This window comes from Pelophylax lessonae, assembly GCF_965119305.1.
Source record: "Pelophylax lessonae genome assembly, chromosome: 7".
Classification (NCBI taxonomy): Eukaryota; Metazoa; Chordata; class Amphibia; order Anura; family Ranidae; genus Pelophylax; species Pelophylax lessonae.
The window spans coordinates 207534804-207561640 of NC_138774.1; the positions used below are offsets into that span (position 1 = coordinate 207534804).

Below are 26837 nucleotides of genomic sequence, written 5' to 3' on the forward strand. Positions count from 1 at the left end.
TGTCAATGGACAGCTGAGAGTCTCAGGTGGCTGAGCAGGCAGCGGTGGAGCTGACTTATCTTAGTGTGACTGAGGATCTCCGGTCCTGTGCACCCCAATACCGCTCCACTGCCTGCCCCATCCTCCTCCTCCTCTACAGCACTGCTAACTGACTGTGGACCTCTGTTCACTGACATGTACCCAGGACTCCTTCTCCTCACCCTCCTGGCTGCTGGCTGCCATGGGAAGCTGGTAAGTGAACTACCCAGTACTTTGTTAGCTAAGTGACTTTGACATGGGGCTCCATTCTGCAGATCAGGCTTACAGCTCTTATTGGACATTCAGATTTAACCCTAGAATTTGCAGTCTACTTCCTAACAATTGGCTGGTTTGATGTCCAGGGTCCTCACCAAGCTGGCCATTCTGCCTACAGAAGTAGTACTGGGGTTGATGAGGCTGTCCTTGTCTGCAGAACTTGCAATCAGGGGTGTAACAAGCTAAGGCAGACCATGCACCTGCCAGATAATCCTAGTGGGTCCTGCACTCTCTGGTTACATAGCGTACGGTTGAAAAAAAAATTGGCAGATAAATTCTGGATAAAGCCAATGTGTAATTTAGTTTGATCCTTTGATAATTGGTATCCCTCGGGGGATTGCCATTGAGAAGGAAACAAAAAGAAAGGGGGTTCTTTATTGGTGTTGCAATGGGGTGCCATCGCATAATTATAGCCTTACTTGCAGTCTAGGTCTTGGCGATTTGTTGTTGAAAGCCGACCATACACTATGCATTCAGATCTGTTGAAAGCCGACCATACACTATGCATTCAGATCTGTTGTTGAAAGCCGACCATACACTATGCATTCAGATCTGTTGTTGAAAGCCGACCATACACTATGCATTCAGATCTGTTGTTGAAAGCCGACCATACACTATGCAATCAGATCTGTTGTTGAAAGCCGACCATGCCCTATGCAATCAGATTTGTTGTTGAAAGCCGACCATACACTATGCAATCAGATCTGTTGTTGAAAGCCGACCATGCCCTATGCAATCAGATTTGTTGTTGAAAGCCGACCATACACTATGCATTCAGATCTGTTGAAAGCCGACCATACACTATGCAATCAGATCTGTTGTTGAAAGCCGACCATACACTATGCAATCAGATCTGTAATGTAAGGGCCTGCCTGACTGGATATGATTTAAATGCGTCGTTTAAGGTTTGTTCTTGATTTTACATAATATTGGTAAATCTAAAGATAGAGAGTGTATAATCTGTGTGCCTATAGATTTACCAAAATTCTACAACAGGAAGACAAACCTTAAGGCTACGTTTCCACTATTGCGGCTACAAAGTCGCGCGACTTTGTAGTGTGACTTGTTTGCGGCTACTTCTGGGGGACTTCAGTGCGACTTCCTTCTATAATGAGGGACAAGTCGGCCCAAAAGTAGTGCAAAAACCTTTTTACAAGTCGCTGCGACTCAAGCCGCAGCAGTTAGAACGGGCCTAATTGAAAATAATGGGTCTTGACTTGTTGTGCGACTTGACATGCGTCAAGTCGCACTACAAGTCGCAATAGTGGAAACGGAGCCTAAGACTCCATTCACACCTAAGTGCAGCAACAGCTGCTGCACCGTAGTTTTTTTTGCGATGTGTTTTTTGGAGCGGCGCTGTTCATTTAAATGGGCCTCCCTCCACTCCAAAAACGCTCGTGTACCAAATCTTGGCACGGAGCCAGGAGCGTTGGCGTTGCGATTTTTTTTTTTTATTTATTTATTTTTTTTTTTCCACGATTTGTCGCTCAACAATCTAACATTTGGGGTGCCATGAAGAAATAATAGCATCACAAATGCATCTCCTGTTTTGCCGCGATTTTGGAATCGCAGGCAGAAACACGCAATTCCAGTATGCTCAGGTGTGAACAGAGCCCAAATCATCCATTCAATCCAATCAGGCAGGCCCTTGCATTACAGGAGATACAATCAGATTGCATAATGTATTGCTGGTTTAAGATTTTTATTACACACTTTTCTGGAAGATCTGCCATCTTAAGGTTTCCATTGGGAAAAAATGTGTGGATTTAGCCTTTCACTTCTGATTTGGCCATTAGGATTGGCGTTTGCTGGGGGTTACAGCACATTTGTCTTTTTAGCCAAAATTGGAGAATAGAATCGGACCCCATTCAGCTTGAAGTTACTAAAACACTCAACTAAAGAATTCTAGATGCCCACCAAGCAAAAATGTTCAGGAGCTTCTTCTGCAGGTAGATTTGGGCATTTTTGGCCCCACTGTCTTCAATAGGAGCACCTGAAACAACATATGGTGCTCCATAAATCTATGGGGCTGAAAATGCACCATCCTAACCCAAAGAAGCTCTTGCATGGCACATCACGTAAATGGTGTAAAAATCGCATAACATTTGTAAAACTCTGCTTAAGCTCTATATAACCCATAGCAACCAAGTCATTGGTTGCTATGGAAAATTGTGCGTTGCATGCTGCCATTGACCTTTGTTCTGCCTTGCTTTACAAGTCTGAAGACCATGCTCTGCTGCAGCCAATCAAAAGCCAACCTTTGTTGGGTTACTGTGGTTCAAGCAATGGCAGATGATGTATGATTGGTCTGGTTAGTATTTTTTACATGGAGCCCAAATGTGCTAGGTTGTGCCAAGTAGGACTAGTATGCCCGGGGGAAAAAAAAAATCCAAACCAGTATTGTAAGGCACATTAAGAGGGGTGTGATGCAATGAGACGCTTTGAATGAAATGGTCTATTTTTTGCTTTGCTGAAAGCTGCCCCTTGATATAAGTTGGGTGGTGATGAGTAGTTGACCCCCCCTTACACACTCCATTGCCACCCACATGTCTGGCAGCAGATAAAATGTTTCCTTCTATAGCGCTATTAAAAAAGTTTGCCACTGTTCCATTTTAATCAATCAATGCCTGTGCTGTGATGAGATCAAAGTCTGGCCGTTGGTGGCTGGTATGGGCCCAGAGACGACTGGGGACTTGTGAGAAGGGGGTGGGGGTGTCACAAATTTGTTTCCGATGACACTCCATGGTCGTGGTGAACTGGCATAGTTGAAGCATGCTGTTTTATACTCGTGACTTATGGGGGTCTTGCTGGCAATTGAAGTCCTGTGGTGGCCACTCAACTGGGTTTTAAGCTTGGAGGACCAACTATCTCATGCATTTGGGAGATGTGAATTTGAAAATGCCACAATCTAGGGTATTTGGTCATGTGACTGGCGGGGAGGATCCACTGATTAGCCGCCAGAATGTCAGTTTCTGACTCCACGTCTGTGGACCATGTGAGTTTATTTACTAAAGCTAGAGGACGTGTAGCAACCTATAGCAGCCAACATAATCTCTAGGGAAAAAAAGCCTGAATAGCTAATTTTTGGCGAGGCTGCTGTGCACGCAGTCATTCTCTTGATAAGCGTTACTGCTTCCTGTGCCTGATTTACAATTTGATGTATAATTTGGCATAAGACAAATAGAGGCTGGCAGAGAAGTCTAGTGCAGCGACGGCAAAGCCGTCAGTTAATTAAGCCTGTAGCTGGCGATGCTCTTCGTGGACACTCTTAAAGTAGGTATCAGGACAATATCCCCCCGGAAAACATCCCACGGGACAACATCCCCTGGGCAATATCCCCTGGGACATAGGGTTAGGGTTAGAGCGGGGATGTTGTCCGGGGGGATATTGTCCTAGAATCCTTAAAGTAAACCCAGCAGAGGAAAAAACATAGGGGCAGCCATTACTGAGGTACTCGTACTTCCAGTTGTCCGGCCAATACACTAATTAAAGTATGGCTGAAGTATGCAGATCAGGCAAATCAGAAGTCTTTCTCCATTGTTCTGGTCCGTAATTCAAGTTTAGAAGCCAGAGCAATCAGCATGACAGCCAGCAAGTAGCATGTTGGAAAAATAATTCTTTAATGGCAGGCTCTGCTTTTCTCATGAGAACATTCCTTTTGGACTGGGTATGGAGATATTTATTGATCGGTGTTAGATTTGTGGTGTAGTTACTTTTTTAAACGTCTGAGGGTTTTTTGCGTGTGTGTTTATTCTTCAGAATTTCTCAACCGGGCTGCCCTTTGGGTCCCCTTAGTGTGCCGTGAGCATGAAACCCAGTGTGCCCTGAATCAGCGAAGAGAGGCTCTGTAATCTGGGAAGGGTTCTGATGGGATGGAGGGACTCTGTCATGGAGGTTCTCTGATGTGATAAATGGGTTTATTCATCTCATGTATGGGGAGGACTCTTTTGTGATCGGGGGACCTCTGATGTGTGCATCATCCTAGGCTCAGGTTGCTCATTGACAAGCAACGTTACATTTTTTTTTTTTTTTATTTTTTAGTTTAGGGTGCCTTGGGATTTTGCATATTTTTTTGCCATAACTTTAGGCTCTTCCACCATCCTTGCATATCTCCACATCGCTCTCCCCTTATGGGCCTAAGATCTTCATCTTGATGCCCAAAGTGTGGTCATCCACATGCAGATTTGCTCCATGTTGTGCCCTGGGGGTTAAACCCTTTTTAGCACTCAGGGGTGCATTATGCATTTAGTAAAACAACCTACCTCTGACCCCTGAATGGGCACTTTTTGGTCTAATTGACATCTCGGGTACTAGGATCCCAAAACCACTCACTATTCTATCCCTTGCAGCATGGAAAACCGTCCTCCTCCATAATTTTTTTCCCTAAGTCATCTAAAAGCGCGGCCTTATGAGAGTGGCTCCTCTCACGTAGCACAGGAAACACAAATCCACATTAGTATAAAAAGACATATTATGCATAGTCCTTCGGTTATTCTGTTTCCTCCAGCCAGACAGGATTACGGATTTGGTTTCTCATCTGTCAGGCCTTTGTGCTAGGTGGCAGGGGCTTCCTGGGCTAATCTGTTTCCCCTGGAGTGGTGTTCCTGGGTAGATGGAAGGATTAGCTTGGGCTCCCCAAGGGGGGTTGCCCAGGGGAGACTGGACCCTCTCTCCCCTGTTTTTTGGTAGGTCCTGAGGGCAGCCATTGTAGGAGGCTAACCCTCTCCTCTGTGGATTTAGTGCAGTGCACTTACCTGTAGCTTCCTCCCATGTGTTACTGTGAAGTCAGTCATGGCTTCCTGGTGTTTAGGAGGCTGGGGGCGGAGTGCTGATGTCACTTCCGGTCCGGGCTAGTGATGTACTTCCGGCGGAAGTGATGCGGCGTGGAAGCCCGGTGGCCATATTGGATGGAACAGAAGCTGGAATGGAGTCCAGGATGTCCTAGCAGGATGGAGGGGGAATGCACACTGCCTGGGCATGCTGATCCACACATGCCAGGCCAGGATCCACAGAGGACATGGGCTGAGCTGGGTGTTTATTTATTTAAAAGACCCTGTGCTGATCTCCAGTTCCCTGCATGTGCATCGTGGAGGTGGCTGCTGCATAGGAAGAGGATCCGGTGACACAGAAGGATCCAAGCCCTTAGGTAGGAAAGTGATGACTGTGCATCATCTCCTTTCCTGCTGCTCGGTGGAGGGGGCACTGAGTGGGTGTTTTAGTTACTTATTTGCTTGTTTTATGAAGAGGTCAAGGAGTCGACACTGCTGTTTTTTTTTTCTCCCCTTCTTCCTTGCACCTGGCAGCTCTCTGAATCGGCTCCTTTTTTTTGTTTGTGCCTCCCCAGGGGAAGAGCCGCAAAGATAAGAATGGAGCAGGGCCTGCCGAGGTCCCTTAAAACACATGCCTCGCGTAAACACGTTGTCATCCTCATGGAAGAAAAGGTTATGCCAAGAATTCATAGATGCCTTAGCCAAGAAAGAAAGTAGCTCTATGTTCAAGAAGTTGCTAGATACCATGAAGACTGATATGGTTAAAAAAATTTGAATCCTTCAGAAACTCTCTAAGATTCAGGACCCCTGGATACTGCTATTCCTATTACTTCCATTTCTAGCTCAGCAACTCCCATTCCCACCCCTGTGGCTGCAGAGGGGGATCCAGGGGTGCTGGAGAATGGAAGAAGGATCCAACAGGGAATCTAGTCCTGAGGAGGGGGAACTCAAGGAAGAGAAAGTTAGTCGAGTTCAGAAATTCCTTTTTCCTTCTGATAGGACACAGGAGCTCCTAAAATGAATTTGATACATTAGAGCTGGAAGAGGAGGAGGAAGAGAGGATCTAGCTATCCATGACTAACTTTATGCGGGGTTACATACAAAAGAGACTCCATCTTTCCCTGTATATTCAGCATTGAAAGACACAATCTTGCAGGAATGGAAAGAGCCCAAGAAGAGGGTTTTTCTCCCTAAAAGCTTTAAAAGAAGGTTTCTCTTTAAAAAGGAAGATGCAGCTTTGGCCAGGGTTGCAAAGCACACAGGTTCACTTAAAGATGCCATGGACAGGAAGGCTACCTAAAGAAGGCATGGGATGCAGGAGCGGCAAACTTCCAACTGGCCATTGCTGCGTTGTCAGGACCCTTGATCTCGGGTTGAGGCAATTAAAGTTTTACTGGAAAATTATACTCCTAAAAGAGCTTCTGGTTTCCCTCCTGGTACTTAAAGCGGTTGCTTAGGTCACTGACGCTTTGGCTGAAGCCATCAGGTGCACTGCTCTAAGCAACCAAGCAAGAAGGGCTGTTTGGTTGAAAACTTGGGCAGCGGATGCCTCTTCCAAGACCGTTATGTTCTCTGCCATTCAAAGGAAATTTAGTCTTTGAAGATCTAGATTCAGTGTTGGAATGTTCATCAGACAGGGAGCAAAGTTTTCCGGTCCCCAAAAAACAGCAATACAAGAGAGGGTTTCATCCTTTCAAGAAAATGGGACATAAAGAAGGTAGCAAGAAAGGGCAAAAGAAGCCATGGCAATATAGAAAACCAAAGGGAAAAAGGGGATTTCTGTTTAATCTTCCGCAGCCTAAAGAAAAAAGGCCAATGACTCCCCTTGCCGGGTAGGAGGGGGACTGGGGGCCTTCCTATCCCAGTGGCAGGCCACATGAAACAACGCATACATCTTGGATCTAATCGCCAGAGGTTATCAGAAATCAATCCTATTTTGCCCCCCCCCCCCCCCCCCCCCACAGAACGTTTTTTTTTTAGTAGCCCAACTTCCGAAGGATGTGAACATGGCAGCTGCCATGACAAATCTGCTCCAAGAAATGATGGACCAAGGAGTCATATCCTCCCTATCTCAAAGGAGAAAGATGGAGTAAACCCCCTCTGCTTTAACAAAGAAACAGTCAGGAAAACTCAGACTGATCCTCAACCTGAATGTTCAACAGAAAAGTCCAATACAAAAAATTCAAGAAGGAAACCATCAAAGAACTACTGATTCAGGGGGCATTCATAGTCACAATAGACCTATAGACCTGAAGGATGCTTATTTACATATTCTCATCAGAGAAAAAAGAATTCTCAGGTTTTTCATTAAAAGATCCAAATCGGACAATCCTATTTCCAATTCAACGCTCTACCTTTCGGGCTAGCATCTGCTCCAAGGATCTTCACAAAAGTGTTAGCAGAAGCATTACAGACCTTGAGGACAGAAGGGATCTTGATAATACTGTATCTAGATGACCTGCCCTTCGCAAAAAACGGCTACGGAATTGGAAAGGTCTTTGAACATAACAGTCACTTTCAGAGTCTGGGTTGGATTTTAAACACAGAAAAGTCGCATTTTCTCCCTGCTCAGAGTTTATTTTCCTGGGGTATATAGTGGATTAACTAAAAGCAAAAATCTTCTTACCGTAAGAGGGGAAACGCTGATGTCAGAAGCCTCCGGGCTCCTACTGAACCCCACAACGTCCATCAGAAAGATAGAGATTGTTAGGACTGATGACAGCAGCAATTCCAGCAGTAACTTGGGCCCAGAATCACATGAGAGCTCTTCAGAGGTTCATGTTATCAGTATGGGACAGTCGCCACTAAATCTTGTGACACTGCCGAGTCCAGTAAAAGAATCCTTAGTGGCAGCTGCTAGAAAGGAATCTGTCTCTGGGATGTTGCTGGACACAGGTGGATCCATTAAGAATCACAACACACAAGCTGCGTAGGGTTGGGGAGCCCACATGGGCCACCAGGCAGCACAAGGGAAATGGGGGATCAGTCTTGGGCCAAGAAGTCTTCCAACTTGAGAGAACAGAGCGATCTGCCGCGGTTTCTATCAACAAACAAGGAGGCACACGTTTAGCAATCCTCAAGGAACTAGCCGGGATAATATTTTGTGGGGAAGAGAATGTCTTTTCCCTTTGAACAGATCTCGCATACAGAAGGGAGTCTGAAGCAAGAAGTGTTCACGCTGATTACTCAAACTGGGGTTATCCAGAGAGACTTTTTTGCTTCCTCCAAAAAATGTAAAAGTAAGGAAATTCTTCTCATACACAGGAATTCGAGCAGTTTAGGGTTGGATGCATTCGCCTACCCCTGGACAGGGAAGCTCTTATACACATTTCCTCCCTTCAGGCTCATTCCAAATCTTAAAAAAGATCCGAACTACAGAAGCAAAGGGCATAGTAATAGCCCTGTTTTTGGCTGAAGAGAACCTAGTTTCTTGCTCTCCAGAACCTCTCGATCTCAGACCCTTTGGAAGCTTCCAGTAAGGGAGGACTTACTGGTTCAAGGAAAATTGCACCACCCACATGTGGGCCGTCTTTCTCTGACAGCTTGGCTACTGAGAAAGAGCTGTTAAAAAGCAAAGGTCTGTCTGAGAAAGTGATCGGCACCATATTGGAAAGTAAGGGAAAAGTCCACAAACCTAATTTACTCCAAAATTTGGAAAAAGTTCTACGGCTGGAGGAAGGAAAGGCAGGATTTTTGGATCTATTCCAGCCATACTGGATTTTTTTTACAGGATGCTACAGATTTAGGTCTTGCACCAAACACCCTTAAAGTGCAAGTGTCTGCATTATCCAGTTTCATAGACCTTAAATTAGCAGATCATACTCTAAAGAGGTTCATCAAGTTTGTTTCAAGAAGGAGACCTCCTCCCGGGACCTATCGGCAGTACTGCAACATTTTATGAGGGAACTGTTTCAGCCTCTCGACGAAAGCTCTTTAAAACTCCTAACTTGCAAAACCGTACTCCTAGTGGCCCTGGTGTCTGCCAGGAGAGAGTGAATTGCAAGCTTTATCAATAGCGGAACCTTACTGTTCCATTTTTTCCAGAGAAGGTCATTCTGTCCCTGGACACAGGATTCCTCCCTAAGGTATCCACTGATTTCCATAGGTCACAAAACATTGAAATTTCATCTTTCTGCGGACAAGCAAGCAATTTTAAAAGGAGAATTTTCACACCTTAGACGTCAGGAGATGCCTGTTATGCTACATTGGAAGAACCAAAGAATGGGTACCTTTTTTCAATCTGTTTGTGCTGTATTCAGGTCCCAGGAAAGGACTAGGGGCCTCCAAAAACCACTATTGTGAGATGGATAAAATCTGCTATTGAGGAAGCCTATTCCATAGCAGGACTGCCAGCTCCAGCTAAACTTAGAGCACATTCCACTAGAGCCTTAGCCACCTCTTGGGCAGAGAAAGCAGGAGCTACCCTGATCTAGATCTGCAAAGCATCCACCTTGTCAAGTTTCCAGACTTTCGTAAGACACTACCGTCTGGGCCTTCTGTCATCAATCAGGCTTTTGGGAAAAAAAGTGCTTCAGGCAGTAGTCCCTCCCTGACAGGTATTATTTCTGTGTCTCTCATAAGGCCATCCTGCAAGAGGACTTGGGAAAACTATGTTATTACCTGTTAACTTGATTTCCAGGAATCTTCCAGGATGGCACTGTTCCCACCCTATGATTTTTCTAATGGTTCGGTTTATTTGTTATAATTGAGGGACCATGCATTTTGTGTGTCTTTTTATACTAATTTGTATTTGTTAACTGTGCTAGGTAGGGGGAGCCACTCTAAGACCGTCCTGGAAGATTCCTGGAAATCAAGTAACAACTTAGTATTTTGACGTTTGGGTACCCTTTATCTAAACCCTACCTGTTCGTACAAAACAGTCTATAATTAAGTGTTTCCAATATACCCAGTGGTATCAATGGTATCAAACTAGGTTGCTAATTAATGACCCTCTAATTGATTCTGTATCTTCCATTTGATTGGAAATCTGTGTTAAAATTTGGTAGTTAAGGTCTCCCTTCCCCCCCCCCCCCCCTTCCATCTTTACCTATCCATTTTTAATCTACTGCTGTCCATCCTGGTACTCATTGGGACTCCTTTCTAGACCCTGTTCTACTAGTTTTCTTTTAAACCCTTTAGTAATTGCATATTGTCAATTTTCTGTTCTTTCTTCGGCCAATTGTTGCAGCCCCTGACATTATTAAATGCATGCTCAAATATAAATAAAAGTGCATTACTAAAGGTTTAGAAATGCTATTACACATTATACAAGCAAAAATACTCGCTCAAGTTGTGCTAATCCGTGCCAAACAGCTCAAATAAATCACAATAAATGGTGTCAAAAGTCCAATAAATGTGATAGTTCGCAGTTGATGACAACTCCTTCCACCACCATGAAGAGTGATCAGATACCACCACCACCACCACCACCACCAATGGATAAAAGCCACCCTTACCAGATCCTAAGGGGGGGGGGGGGTCAGGGAAAGACAGTCGGAAGGAGTCACAAGGTTCTTTAATATATATATTTGTGTAGTGTTCGGTGAGGTAGTGTGGGAGCTGGTTTTAGAACTTTGTTCAGGTTTTTAATGCAGTCTCATTAAAATCTCAATGATCTTTGAGACATTGCCACCAGTAGAAGAATAGAGCACATCTTGCCAATGTGGTCACAGGGCAGAAAGTTTGACAGATACTCTTCTTCGTCTTGATACAGCTAAAAACTAAATGTTTTGGCTGGAGATGGGTTTAAGTATGCATGAATCCTCTATGAATGGGGTGTCTTTGTTACTCATCCATAGATCAGCATGAAGGCTAAATAGAGCCAGGTCATCCAATAAAATCTCTCACCATGCAGATAATTTTGAGGCACTCCAATTTTGGGGCCACGTACAAAAATCGAGATGTTGCTTTAAGTGTTGCTGGAAGTTGTAAACAGTGTGCCGCTCTCGCACTTCTAGGCTCTAGCTGTTTATGTTTGGCGTCCTCTTGCATGCTGGGATCACATTTCAAGGCTCCGGTTTTGCTTCCTTCTAGATTTTAGGTCTCTCAGTTCAGAGGGAGCCACATCCAATATGCAGACTCCACATTCTAAAAATGAGCGGCTGGTGGTTCTGCCCAGTTGGAGCTCTAAAACTTTTCTGCTCAGTGCTTATCTTTCACTGTTGTGTGCTTATGTAGATGCGAATTGGCACACATCCCTGTTCAGCGCTATCACTGGGTGTCTATTTTTGCTGTGATAATGTGATCTGGCAGAACTTCTAATTGGTAGTGTCGCCAACCAAGATGCCAGCTGAAGCACATGTGTAGGAATGGTTATATCCACAGAGACTTTGCAATCTTTTTTGGCCCACACTCCTGCTGTGCTTATGACTGCATAGCATAAGGAGGGTGACACCACCTTTCAAAACCTGCTGTTGTGGGGACTTCAATCACGGCTTCACTTCCTGCTTAACCATTTGGTTTATTGGCAAACATCATTGCATTCAGGACCTCCAACCTGAGCTCCTTGGGTCCTGTAAACCCACTTAAGTACCTTCCTTCCCACCCAGGCACTGGCACTGCAAACCCAATCTCAGATTAAGCTGAAAGATCTTTTTAGGTAAGTATGCTTGTGAGACTAAAAAGTTGGCATAAATGACAAAGGAATATTTTGGTAGATTAAAATGAGTTAACACATTTGCATGGAGCTTTTCTTTAATTCTAACACTTCAAAACTTTTTCAGGGGTACTCTGGGAGCGACACGGTGACCTTATGTACTCCATTCCGGCATTGCTTGGCTCTTGTCCAGGAGTCTTCTAGTCAAAGTATTGGGTGTCTCTCTGCGTTCGCTGTGGGAGTTCAGAGCTGCAACGGCTTCTGACGATACTGTTTTATCAGATATTACTAATCCTCAAACTTCTGGCATCCTTAATTTTCCAAAAAATAGAAACTGACTTCTTCCAGGCATGTCTTTCCACTCAAACAGGAGCCTGAAGTGACTACATTTCTGTATAACACTTGCAGCCTCAATGCTTTTAGCTCAACGTTGCCTTGTCTTATAGTATAGAATGGGATATTTTTAGTCTTTGATTAGCAAGTGCTGGCATCTGATCTATCGCAATCCAGAATATAGAAAGATTGTGTTTTGGAAGTGTACTTAAATTTACCTTAAACTTTGGGTTACCAAGAAGAAAAATATTCAAGTATGTGTTTTGAACTCAAAAAGTAGCTTCTGTCATTTAGGATTTTACAGGGAGGCAGAAAATCACAAACTATTTCATGAAAAATAGATTACAGGGCCGTTAAAGAGGCTTACTTATTTACAGTACCTATAGGTAAGCCTATAATATCTCCTAAACGTGTACCGTTTAGAAGATTTGTACACTGCATGCAGCCGATGTCGTCATCAGCCAATGTGCTCTGAAGGAACAGCTACCTGTGCCATTCCTTCAGATACCTGTGCTGTTAATGGCGGCTCGCATGCGTGAGAATGACATCATCGTGGCTCCAGCCTGTCATACAGCCAGAGTCTGCGAACCTGGAAGGAAGACCAGGAGAAAATAAATGCTGCCTCCATCGACTACACCACAACGCTGGAGGGCTTCGTTTTAAGTTAAGTTTCACATAATGGGCTAGTTTGCGATGCATACTAGCCCATTATGCCTTTACCTTGCAGGTCCTAAAAAAAAAAAAAAAAAAAAAAAAAAGCAACCAGCAGTTTACAACCGCTTTAACTAGTGGATGTGTATGGATTATTTTTGGAAAAAAGATATCTTCTATTTTGTCCCTTTAGACCAGGGGCCCCCAAACTTTCCAAACAAAGGGCCAGTTTACTGTCCTTTAGACTTTAAGGGGGCTGGACTGTGGCCATCAGGAGGAGAAAGTCCCAGTTTTAGTGGGAGTAAACAATACCACATCGTTGGGATTATTGGAAGGAATTGTGCCCCACCATTGGTTTCACTGGGAACAATGATGCCCTGTCATTGGGCTCCATTGTTAGTGTCATTGGGAGAAACTGGGCCCCATCATTGGAAGGAATTTTGCCCCATCCTTGGTATTATTGGGAGGAATTGTGCCCCTTCGTTGGTGTCAGTGAATGAAATAGTGCCAAAAGGGCCAGGTAAAGGCAAGACAATATATTCTCTGGCTGTCAAGGATTATACACTTGAGATTTAAAAAATGGAATCTGACAGGGCACAATTGCAGTGTTTCCTGGGAGACATTTAAGGGCCATACACACTATAAGATTTTCTGAAGACTTTTTCCTTCAGATTTACCTTTTCTATGTAGTGCAAGGGCCTGCCAGATTGCATACAAATTGAAAGTGTTTAGGTTTGACCTCATGTTATATGGTTTTGGTAAGTCTGAAGGAAAGTCTTCAGAAAATCTTAGTGTGTATGGCCCATTAGAGTATTTCCTAAATTGATGATCAAGCATTTTCTAAATCGGTTTCTGCATTTATCATTGATATAATGGATTTGGTAAAAATTTTCAGAGCATTATCACCTAAAGGTGTACCTATGGTGTGTTATGGTTAATGGCTCCTTTTCAGGCCTTTAGCTGATTTCCAGAGCTCCACAGGAGCCCCAACCAGAAATTGGATGGTTGTCCTGCACCAAATCCCAGCCCAGTACACTCTCTAATTGTTCAACTGACCAGTTGGCCAACTGTCTTTCCATCAACTGATAAAATAAACTTTTTACTAGTGTTTGCGTCTAGTCAATATGTCGATCCGGCCTTGGCAAATTTACATTTGGAGTGAACACCTTCCAAATGCAGTAACGATTCTACAGTATATAGGCAATTACAAATACATTTTTGAATTCCGAATCAGTGCTCAAGAGTGAACACACCTCCCCCCCCCCCCCCCCCGAATTCAGTAATGATTTTGTATTGGCAATAACAAATAATGGACTTGTGACTTGGTTGGAAGATTGTTTTAATTTTATATAAGGCGCATGTGGAGGCACCACTGCCCAAGTCCTTGAGGTGGCTCTAATTTTGAAGGCAATGTCTGTCTTTGCAAATTTGCACACGTGTCCACCCTGGCCCATTTTGGGACTCCTAAATGAACAGTCATGTCATTAACATGCTTTGTTAAAGGTTCCCCTTAAAATGTTTCAAAAGTTTAGGTGGGAATTGAACTCCAAGACAAAATACTGCTTTTAGATATCCACTAGCCATTGCGCACTACAGCTAAATGTGATTAGTGGTCTCTCCCAGCCAATCTTCTTTTTTTTTTTTTTATTTCTTTCTTTTGGGATCTTGCTTAGGAGTTATGGGAAGTGATTTGTAACCTGCACCGCAGGAGCTTCCACAATGCACATTTGGATAAGACACCCTGTGCACATAACCTGACTTTATAATAATTTACTGGAGGTTTTAGTTCTGGCAGTCCTGAGCATTCCACTGAAAAGATTCCATACCTGCATGTTTATATATAACTCTGGCATTTTCTGGAAACCACAAGGTGTTCTATTTTTAAATGAATAGAACCATGTGGTTTAAGAAAATATATTTTCCTCTCCGTTCTTGCGTCGTAATTTTTTTTTTTTTTTTTTTTTCCAGACGTGAACTGGTTATCACAACATGCAAAGTGAAACAGGGCTCTGTTCCTTTGAGTTCAGTCTGTGCCCTGTCCAATTTGTGTAAGTGCTGCCAGCTTGGAGGTGGGAGATGGCATGAGTCATCAGGTCACATGGTCATTGTTTATGCCATTTCTTGGCGGCACGTCCAGGAATTATCTGTAGTTCAGGGATTAATGTGTAAGGCTTTTATAGTTTACAAATGTCACTTCAGACGGACTTGTGACATCTGTAGCACCAATTTGTTGTAAGATGTGTTGGGCTTTCAGTATGTGTTGCCTCCTTGACTGCTTAAAGAACTCTTAACCCAATATTAAAAAGATCCATTTAGTTTCCTAATTCCTTTGGACATCACAAGGTTATTTTTCAGTTTGGCTACCTGAAATCTTATATGGCTTTGACAAACCAGCAGAAATCAAGCTTGACATTTGAGTGTCTGCTGTTGGCTAATTTCAAAAAGGAAGTCTGTAGAGTTCTAGGGAGTATGTCTCCTCATTAGGGCTGGAGAGGCATGTACATAATGTTGCAGAACTTCGGTTGGGTATAACAACTCAATTGTGTGTTTCTTAGAGATGCTTTACTAAAACGTGAGGGAACAGCAGTATAAGGGCATTTTAGTCCATGGAACCAATTTAGGCTCAATTTCCCCCCCCCCCCCCCCTACTTCATTATGGTGGTGGATCTTTTCAGTAAGGTTTCAACCATCTTGTGCAAACTCGACATTTAGGTATTGGGTTGTTCTGTTGCAGTGGCTTTGTAACTTTTTTTAAATAATGGGCCCTAGATGTGATCAGGCTCTGTCTTAGTAGACTCTTAACTGTTGCAATATGGCCTTCTACGTGATTCTTGCATAGTAGCTTTTCATGAGCTGTGAATGTGAAATTTATCGACTTGTGGACCCATTTTCTGCTTTCCAGATTTCTTAACAAAAACCCTTACAACAGACCCAAAAATTGCCATGTGCAAGGTTTTTTGTAGCGTTTCACCTATAAGTGGCAAGGAGTCTTAAAAGCGGACACTGCATCAGGCATATCTTTTCTTTTAACTACACACATACTAAATACTCACAGGTATTTTTCAACTCTTAAACTTATTTTTATTGTAAAATGTAGACTTTATTGAAAATGACTGTTGATATATATTGTGACAAGTCAGGAATTTATTCAAGCAGACTTGTAAAGAAGTTTGAAGGTCTAATTTTAAGCCTTAAGATGTGGAGCAGTAGGATCTTGAGGTTCCTGGAATAGAGTAACAGATGCCCGAGTTGGTTTTAAACCCTTTTGTTACAAACATCCAGACAAACCTAATCTGTTGCCCCATTTTACTGCAGACCAGCTTGCATTTTAAAAGCTCGCTAAACCATTTTCAAGTGGTTTGCCAAATCTGCTTTAATGACGACAGACTTTGTTCTGGTGTGTGTGTAGAATCTTCATCTTCTCTTGCAAGGTGCAAGTTGCATCATGCCATAACTCCATCTCAAAATATTTCAGGCCTAAATGTGGCATAAACTTCCAGACCTAGTTTCTGTTTTGCCATTCGGATGAGGATTGGGTCACCCTTAGGGGTGACAGCAAGCACTTTGATAATCGGAATCGCTCAGTGATGCATTTTCCTGTTTGTATGTCCCTGCTCTGTTCCTGAATACATCTGTCAGTTTTTTGGTCATCTATACCTATAACTTGGTTTTCAAGTAAGGCTTGATCACCAAAGTTAGAAAAAAATTTATTTTGTCGCTCCCAGTTTCATTCACATAAACATGTATGCTCTGATACCCCAAGTGTATATGGTTTGCAGACAGACCGTTAGGCAGCTGGTTTGGATCAGCATGTTTTGTCTGTCCTTTGGGGGACCATGGCAAACTTTGCCTTACCATTAACAGAATCTTTGTAAATGATGGGCTACCAACTCTTTGGGGAATATGACCTGGTACACCACAGTAATTTGGCAAGTGACTCTCCCCTTTAAACAGTTTTGAGCAGTTTTTTTTCCAGTGAAGACCCACACTGGGTAAACAACTTTTAGTGGGGGGAAAATGAAAGGCAAAACGCATAAGAATACGGTTTTGAATTCATGACAATGGCACTTTGAATAGGTTGGTTCGGTTGCTTGTCCCTGTATCAGCGGAGCAGATGCTGGTAACAGTGGAATTGTGCACTTGTTTTTGGCATGGGGAAGACTGAGCTTCTTTCATAAATTGGGAATTTCACTTTAACCGCTCTGTGTTTTGAAGGTATACGTTGCAAGAGTATAATTGGTTCTTTTTTCCAGGTGGAATCCTGCCCAGCAAACTGTGTATGCCCCAAAGAAGCACCAGCATGTGCCCCTGGCATCAGCCTTGTGACAGACTCCTGTGGGTGCTGTAAGGTTTGTGCCCGCCAGTACAACCAAGACTGCAATCTGAGACAACCATGTGATCACATCAAGGGGCTGCACTGCGACTTTGGGGCTGACCCCTCATCTACTGCAGGCATCTGCCGAGGTAAACACTACAGAGTATCCATCCACTTTTTTTCAAAAAGACTGACGCATTGTATGAAAAATTTCCTCTCCGCTGCTGTATGTAAATACCAGTTCTCCTCTATGTCAAACTTCCATCTCCTGAACACTAGCAGATTTAAAATGGGCCCTTAGTGAAAGCCTGAACCAGCTTTCGAGAGGGCAGACATATGTCATCCTCTGCACAGCAGCACTAAGGCTGGGAGAGGGATTGGTCCTACTAGGAGCCAATCGAGCTCTGTTGCATGTACATGTGCTGAAGAGGAAAGAGGTAAAAATGACTTATCAGTAGGTAGTTGCTCCTTTGTCCAAACAGCAGCTTGGAGATGAGAAGTTGACACCACCATTCCTTTATTCTAACAGAGTGGTATATAATTCACAAAAGTGGCTAGACAAAGTTGCAAATCCTTCAGGAGATGAGGCAGTTCACATTTTAAGTATTTGCCCATTTCATTTTTCTTACTGCTAATGAACTAAATTCCAGCAATACCACTCGATGTCTGACCAGATAATAGACAAATCCCATCTTGTAGATGTTTGTTCTTGGTAGAAAAAATTGGCAATAGCACTCCATGTACAGACCAAATGGAGAGGAATAATTAAGCTTAATTACTCTGCATGGCCAGTGACCCAGATCTGAGTGTAATTACATTTAGACTTGCACCTCTCTCCTACCTATCAAAAGTCATTAGTGAAAGATGAGCTGGATATATCCGTTGGGCAAAGGCCTGCACTTGGCGCCACTTCTAACGTTGGCGAGGGTTTTTTTAGAGTAGATATAATTCAAGTCAACACCACACCTGGCGGGATGTTATAGCAGCCATCTACATGTCTAGAGATCATTTATCCTGGAACATGGAACAGTAAACATGCTGAATGTGTAATTGCCCAAGACTTTTATGACTGAATTGTTGGCACTATCAAGTCGTTTTATTTCTCTCCTCTATCAAGTAGGGAGTGGGGTTATTGATCCGGCAGAAATATTTTGGTGTAGTATATTTACAAAGCCTAGTTATCGGAGTGAAATTCACAAGCCAACCTATTTACTTCTAACTGCTTCGTGTTTAGTGCAAAGGCCTCCTAGTGTAGATACTAATGTGGAATATTGTTGCCATTAGCTCTGCATGCCTGGTGTCAGCATTCAATGTAAATGGTCCTGGCCACGTTTTACATCTGCTGCCTGCGCACACACATGACTTTCTCTAGCCAATTTCTATAGACGTCTGTACATAAGAATAAATGGGTTGCGTAGTGTGCATGTGCAGTGGATGCCCAGCCAGGGCTGTTTGCTTGCATGGGGCTTGTTACGGGGCAGGCCTTAACAATAGAATTTTCCTAAATGGAAAAATTGTCCTTGTTCAAACCAACATCTACATGGTACACCCAAAAACTACAGAGTTGTAAAGAGGAAAGTAAAGTGTTTTACCCTTTTTTGGATTCTGTGAATAAATGTGAGTCTATATAGAGCAGCCGTATAGAACAGATAGGAGTTGTAAAAATCAGGCGGGGAAGGGATAAATTCACCACATTGCTTTAAGTGTGTATAAATGTTAGCCTATGTGAGCATTGCAAGTCAGCGTTTTCTTAAAGTAAAAAGTTATAGCATATCTACAGGCAATTTTTTTTTTTTTTTTTTTTTTTTTTTTTTTTTTTTTTTTAACCCCATTTTGAATAGAGTAGGTGAGGATTACAACCATTGTGTTTATATGGTTTTGGGTTGTTATAAGTTCTTTACAGTCTTCATGGGAACAAGTGTTCTGATTTTGAAGATTATTGCTGTTCTGGTCGCAATTCATAATTTTAGGACTTACCCTTTCATTATTGGTGATCATGGCAATTTGAGAAAGCGTGCGTCACCCTAATTGAGGGGTAAAAAGACCGCAATAAAAACTGACAGTGGTTTAATCCACTCTATCCAAATCTCTAGGACTAGCCTCCCAAAATATGGGATATTCCACATGCTTCCCAGAAATGTTTCTTCCATAGTCGGCACAATGGCAGTTTGCATTCATGCAGTTAATGTAGAGCATGTCTTTGCTTGGCATTTCTGTATTTAATAAAGCACAAATGCATCTTCTACTTTCTTTCCAGCAAAGTCTGAAGGACGACCCTGTGAATTTTTTGGTCAGATCTACCAAAATGGAGAGAACTTCCAGCCCAACTGCAAGCACCAGTGCACCTGCATGGATGGAGTGGTCGGCTGTATGCCCCTGTGTCCTCAGGAAATGGCCCTACCTAGTGTAGACTGCATCAATCCCAGGCTGGTGAAGGTCCCTGGCCAGTGCTGTGAGGAATGGATGTGTGACAGCAACCACATCTCCGAAGACTCAGGAGACCAAACTAACGGAGACGTAGAAGACTCCTTGAAGTCCTCTGAAGAGATGGTAGAGCAAGAAGACGTTGAGCCAGTCTCTAGCAATGAGCTCATAACTTTGGTCCGCAATGGGTTTAAGGTCGACCCAGGTAAACATTTAAACAGATAAATGGATGTCACACATTTGGGGGGATGGCGGCAACATTGCTGCCTCTTTGTTTCCTATTAGGTTTTCATTGTCTACCCCCCTCTTGTTTTTTTTCAGGTCTTGGCCCCCATCCACAACCTGATCGTTCTAGCTGTGCCATTCAGACCACAGAATGGTCCCAGTGCTCAAAATCCTGTGGCATGGGCATGTCTACCAGGATAACCAATGACAACTCACAATGCAAACTAATGAAGGAAACACGACTGTGCCAAATTCGACCCTGTAAGGACCCCTTACCTACAAAACCCAAGGTAGGGCTGTTCTACTAATGAAAGCATTGCTGTTCTAAAACATATATTTTTTTTTTTTTTTTTTTTTTTTTTAGACCATTATTGAATTAATCATAAAGGTGTAAAGTATCGCCCAAGTCAGCTGTGACAAAAAATTGGACTGTTTTCTAGTCGGCATATGAATTGATCATCTGAATAATTATTCAAATGAACTTTGTGCTATGATGTAGTCACCTTAGTCCAAGAAGACAAATGGATACACATGGGATCCTGAACTTTATTTTTAGACATCAGTTTATGCTTGTGCCTTAGGATCCCGTGTTTTATTCTCCTTCAGGGAAAGTGGTTTTCCTCTCTGCATTTATATTGGCCAATTACCTATTTATACTGATCTATTAATGTAGCAATTTATAGATTTCAAATAGAGCACCTGGAGGAAATATGCAAATTGAAGAACAATGTATGATCTGCTAGAAATTTTAACCCAAAGTGAGGGTGGAAATCATTCTGCTTATCCAGGTGCACAAGTTTCCTCCCTTCCTCAAAAATGGATTCTCGCTGGGGATGATATCTGCAGTATCTCACAAAAGTGAGTACACCCCTGACATTTTTGTAATTATTTTATTACATCTTTTCAAGTGACAACACTGAAGAAATTACACTTTGCTACAATGTAAAGTTGTGAGTGTACAGCTTGTATAACAGTGTAAATTTGCTGTCCCCTCAAAATAACTCAACACCCAGCCATTAATGTGTAAACTGCTAGCAACAAAAGTGAGTACATCCCTAAATGAAAATGTCCAAATTGGGCCCTATTAGCCATTTTCTCTCCCTGGTGTCATGTGACTCGTTAGTGTTACAAGGTCTCAAATGTGAATGGGGAGCAGGTGTGTTAAATTTGGTGTTATCGCTCTCACTCTCTCATACTGGTCACTGGAAGTTCAACATGGCACCTCAAGGCAAAAAATTGTTGCTCTACATAAAGATGGCCTTGGCTATAAGAAGATTGCCAAGACCCTGAAACTGAGCTGCAGCATGGTGGCCAAGGCCATACAGCGGTTTAAACAGGACAGGTTCCACTCAGAACAGGCCTCGCCATGGTCGACCGAAGAAGTTGAGTGTACGTGCTCAGCATTATATCAAGAGGTTGTCTTTTGAAGGGGTGGGGATCCAGCCTGTCAGTGCTCAGACCATACGCCGCACACTGCATCAAATTGGTCTGTATGGCTGTCATCTTCTAAAGATGATGCACAAGAGAGCCCGCAAACAGTTTGCTGAAGACAAGCAGACTAAGGACATGGATTACTGGAACCATGTCCTGTGGTCTGAGACCAAGAAACTTATTTGGTTCAGATGGTGTCAAGCATGTGGGGCAAGTGTATGTAAATACAAAGACAAATGTCTTGCCTACAGTCAAGCATGGTGCTGGGAGTGTCATGGTCTGGGGCTGCATGAGTGTGCGGCACTGGAGTTACAGTTCATTGAGTTAAACACTAATGCCAACATGTACTGTGACATACTAAAGCAGAGCATGATATCCTCCCTTCGGAGACTGGTCCGCAGGGCAGTATTCCAACATAACTATTACAGAAACCCCTCCAACATGACTGCCTTGCTAAAGAAGCTAAGGGTAAAGGTGATGGACTGGACAAGCATGTCTCCAGACCTAAACCCTATTGAGCATATGTGGGGCATCCTCAAATGGAAGGTGGAGGAGGTCTCTAACATCCACCAGCTCTGTGGTGTCGTCATGGAGGAGTAGAAGAGGACTCCAATGTCCAATTTTGCCATTTCCACTTAGGGGTGTACTCACTCTTGTTGCCAGCAGTTTAGACATTAATGGCTGTGTGTTATTTTGAGAGGACCACAAATTTACACTGTTCTACAAGCTGTACACTCACTACTACTCACTACATTCTAGCAAAGTATAATTTCCTCAGTGTTGTCACATGAAAAGATATAAAATATTTACAAAACTGAGAGGGGTGTACTAACTTTTGTGAGATACTGTATGTGAGTTCCTTAAACTTGATTGTGTTTCCACTAGTCATTTATATTGTAAGACCACTGGGGCAGCACCTGCTGTGAAGTTTTCCTGTTGTGTTTTTTTTCTTTAAAATGTGCGTCTGATGATAAATTTAGCTAGTAGTTGGTGGCAAATGGTTATCGAATTTTAGACTTTAAAGTGATTGTAAGTCTAAATATAGTTATTGGGTTTTTGTTTTTTAATGACGAACATGTTTATACTTGCCTGTTCTCTGCCATGGCTTTGCACAGAGCAGTATGATCCTTTTTCTCTAGTTATCTGCCAGTGCTCCTGGCTCCATTGACACACCGAGCCTGGCTTGGCCCCCACCTCCATCCACTCTTCTCACTTGCTGTAAATTGACAGTGGCAGGAGCCAATGGCTTCAGCTGCTGCTTCACTGTCCAGTGAGGAGAGGGAGAGAGCCACTGCTCTTGGCACAGCAGTGGATTGGGCTCAGGTAAGTAGAAGGAGGGGCAGGTGGATACAAAAGGTTTTTTTACCTTTTTAATGCAGAGAATGAATAAAGGTAAACCTTCTGCCTTTAGAACCACTTTAACCTTTCCTCTGTCTCAATTAAAATGGCAATATAGATTGTATAATTTTTATGATTTTTTTTTTTCTTCAACCAGAATGGCAAGAAATGTACCAGAATAAAGAAGGCCAAGCAAGCTGTGTACTTCACCTATGCCGGCTGTACCAGCGTACGACGGTACAAGCCACAATACTGCGGCTCTTGCTCAGATGGACGGTGCTGCACCCCCTCAAAGACCCGAACAATGCGTGTTCGCTTTCGCTGTGATGATGGAGACACCTTTCAGAAAAGTATGATGTGGGTGGAAAAGTGTCGCTGTCACCAAAACTGCCCCTATCACAGTGAGCTGTCTTACCCCCATTATCGGTTACACAATGACATCCATAAGTTCACGGACTGATTGGGGACATTATATACCCTTCGGACTTATGGGGCGGTGGCCATAAACTATGGCTCCCCAACTTTCCAACCGTTTCCAACTTACAGGGCCCAATCACCAAGAACTTGGTGGTGAAGCAGGAATGGTGCGTCTACACCCAAACGTGGTCTTGAGACCTGTGACTTTCCATTCACCTTCTTATAAGCTCACCAGTGTGGAAGCGTGGGATGCATGACCCTCGGCATAGTCATGGTAGCAAGGCAGCATTGCTGACTTATTCCAACATGGGTGAAGAAAACACAGCTGTTTATAGTTGTTAAGATGCTGTTTGAATTGATATTTTAAATCTAGGGTTAATGCACACGATTCACAATTACGGGAGAATTCAGTATACCTTTGCTGTAAGGTTGTAAGAACGGTATTACAGAAGAATAAGCTGGAGATGTCCCACCAAGTTGGTGCTGGGCTGACCAGTTCTTGTTTCCTGGAGTTGTGGTGATCAATGGAGAATATAAAGATACTTGTCATAAATTACCCTTCAAACCAGCGTAGATCATTATATGTTTGGATCTACTAAAAAGTCCTTATGACTAAGGTTCTAACAGAGTACCTAAATTAGTTTTAGTATTGACTAGCAAAATAGTGTGGTTAATGCAGTCACTGGTAGACTTCATGATCTTCTGAGGCCAGGAGTAGTGGTGAAGACACTCGCCACCACCGTAAAAATGTGTGACTCTAAAGAATAGACCAAAGGCTTCTTGGCCTTCTAAAGTCAAATCCTTACAATCTGACCCAAATCAGATATATGATAACCTTATATGAACCTCAACTGTAGAAAAATCATCTTGAAGAAACTATGAAACTGAAAGTTGACTATTGCTGATGTTATGTCTAGTTTGCTGGATTAAATGCTCATTATGTAGTCATCTAGTTAATACGATGTCTTAATAGACTAGAAGAGACCATGATCAAGGGTAAAGATTTGTTATCGGATACAAGTTGTTAGTTACCAATAATTTGGTTCTTGGCCTATACGATGGGCTAAGAAGTTCATTCCTGTTAATTTGGCTCCTAGCTGGCACTCAGAATGGGCTGTGATTGGTGGAGGCAACCTCACTCATTGCCTTTTTTCTTTTTTTAACAAGGGAATTTTAAAATTCACTTTTTTCTTTTCTTGCAAAAGCACTTTAAAACCTAAATTACTGCATTAGAGACCCTTAGATTTTTCATTTACCCCACTGACCTCAGTGGTAGTTGTCAGCCTTGCTGAAACGAATCTGACTTCCCTTCAAATAAGTGACTACAGGATCTTAAGTAATAAAGATCTGCAAGATTAAAAAAAAAAAATCCTTAGAATTAAAGTAAGATTGAAGTAGAAAATTTTAATCAGTTTGCGGCCACTATTTCATAATAGGACTACTGCACAAATGTAGCAGAAAACAAACTAGTAATCAGCATTATTAAAGAATCTTAAACCAATTAGAATTTACTTTTATAAAGTACGGCCAGTACAGGATCAATTATCTATTTACTGTACTTCAGATTATGAAATTCATAAAACATATACAATTGCTACCCAAGCCATATTGTAGTTTAATTTTATTTAAAATTTGCCTTTTCTTTTCAAACTGAAATTCAATGCAATATGGCAACCTGGAGACTTTCCGTATACAGTTCATGTAGAAAACGCTCCCAGAAATGTCAAACTAATTTTTGGTGACCCCTCTTAAGGGGGTAATCACTTCAAAATAAATGCATTCAAGCAGAGTGCATCAGCTGATTAAAATGAAATTAGTTACTCCCATTCAGAATAGGTGTCCATAAGACATAGTGGCATAAACAGCTTTTTCTTCAGAGCAGAAAAATGTAGGCATCGGCAACAAAATGTGTTAAAATTACTGCAATGTACATTGATCACCTGGAGGGAATGTTGTTGTTTTTTTTTTTTTTTTGTTTTTTTTTTGTTTTTTTTGGGGGGGGTGTCATTCAACAAAAGTGAAGTTGCACTTTAAGAATTAAAACTGAATTGGGAACGAGGGAGTAATATTTTTTTTTTTCCTTTTTTTTTTTTTTTTTTTTATTGGGTTATCTAAAGAGAGGTCTTTCCCACCTCAATGGAGCATACCAAGTAGATCACAGGGCAGCCATGAAATTGTTGCCTAGTGACCACCTTACAGCTTATCAGAAAAAAAATCTGAAACCTCATTTGTCATTTTTTGTCCCCCTTATCGTTTTTTTTTTTTTTTTTTTAACATAAATGGCACATTGGGGGATTATTTACCAAAGCTGGAGAGGGCAAAATTGGTCACAATTCTGCAGGGAAACCAATCAAGTTCTAACCTCAGCTTGTTTAATTTAACTTTAGCAATAAAACCTGGAAGCTGATTGGATTCCCGGCAGAACTGTGACTAATTGTGCCCTCTAGCTTTAGTAAATAACCCCTATTGTGACAGGTAAAGGGTACTTGTGGCTTCTAGTGGGGTGGTCCACCTTTTTTTTTTTTTTTTTTTTTTTTTTTTTTTTTTTTTTTTTAAATGGCTTTCACAATGCTTGTACTCCCAGCACTTTCATGGAGTGTCTTCTGTATTTTGGGGTGGATATCTTCTTTGGTATGCTGGAATATGTGAACCTGATGAAGTGCCTTTATAAATGCGTACTGTTTAATGGATCCCCACACAGACCCTTCAAGGTGACTCTCTCCAAAAAGCACAAACTTGTATGCTCCAACTTCTCTCTATCATATGAGCACTGTCGAGCATAGGTTGTGACAAAGTTGGAATCCTACATTTGCTTCCCCCCCACCCCCAAACAAGGTACTTATCGGCTGGTATATCTTCCTTGGAACCCCACCTATTGGCAGATTTAACTACTCCCCTTTTTTTTTTTTTTTTTTTTTTTTAAATCCAGCACCTTCACTGAGATCCATAGCTGCTTCTTTTCTTACTTTCCTTTCATTTCTTGCTACTTGTTTCCCTGGAAAAAGTGAAGTGACCTACCCAGTTCTTCAAGGATGGGGAAGTGTGCAACTTGCTCATCTTCCTTCCACAATGCAGGCCTGAGGATCGGTTAATTGATTATTTAAATGCCCATTACTGTTACATAGGGGTGGGAGAGTCCTCAACCCCGGAGTAGGTTTAAAGTTGATCCCTGGGCTTCTTTGCTCCTGCTAATGAGCCAAAGTGTAGTGAAGGAAAAGTATAAGCAGAGCTGGAATTAAAAGAAAACCTGTCTTTCCATGCATAGGCCAAGTCAGTCAATACTGTGCCTACTAAAAGCTTTGGCCTTCCTTGGTTATTGATCTGTCAATAAAAAAGGAGAAGACAGAGTGCCTCTAAGTGCAGCATTTATTAAAGCTTAAAATTACAAATTAGTAACCACTCACTAGATGGAGATTTAGAAGGGCTTGTAGGCTCCGGTGGTGTGTCAGGAAATGGTAGTAGTCACAGGGGTCGTGGAGGATGGAACACCTACTGGTGGACGCTGTGCTGAGAATCCTCCGTCTTCCGGGTTCCGGGCGAGGATGAATGCCGAGGACCACGCTGGAACGCAGCGCACGCTGCGTGACATCACCGGAGACTGTGGATGACACGACCCGTTTCAGAGCTCGCGCACGGCTCTCAATGGGCATGTGCGCTCTTTTTTCAAGTGTAGGATCCTACACATTGCTTCCTTTGTTTTTTTTATTGATCTGTCAATGCTCAGGGGCTGTTGCCAAGTTGCAGCCCCCCTTAACATGAAAACGCGTCCAAACATTTTTGGTCTACCAAATGGAGGAAAGTGCAGCAGTGGTTTACCACAGAGGAGCAATAGAACTTTGAAAAGGTACAATAACCTGTTTCTTGTTCTAGAAAGGGGTGTCGTACAAACTTAAAATGAGACCAGAACAAACGACCAGTTCCAGGTAAATGTCAAATGTTGAACGTTGGAAGCGTATTTTGTTCTGTATGGTCATGGTCACCTTGGAGGGTCTGCAGGAAAAATGCATTATATAAAATGGGAGCAGGATAGTGGCTGATCATTTAT

General features: G+C 42.6%; 1 protein-coding gene across 1 annotated transcript; it reads left to right on the forward strand.

Annotated features, from left to right (window-relative positions):
• Positions 1–18: 18 nt before the first annotated feature.
• Positions 19–23848, forward strand: LOC309559940 (CCN family member 1-like). The gene is made up of 5 exons (XM_082263416.1): positions 19–231; positions 16896–17106; positions 19215–19586; positions 19703–19896; positions 22533–23848. Exons 1-5 carry the CDS (start codon positions 175–177, stop codon positions 22833–22835), a joined length of 1137 nt encoding a protein of 378 aa, XP_082119542.1. The 5' UTR covers positions 19–174; the 3' UTR covers positions 22836–23848.
• The last annotated feature ends 2989 nt before the right edge of the window (positions 23849–26837 follow it).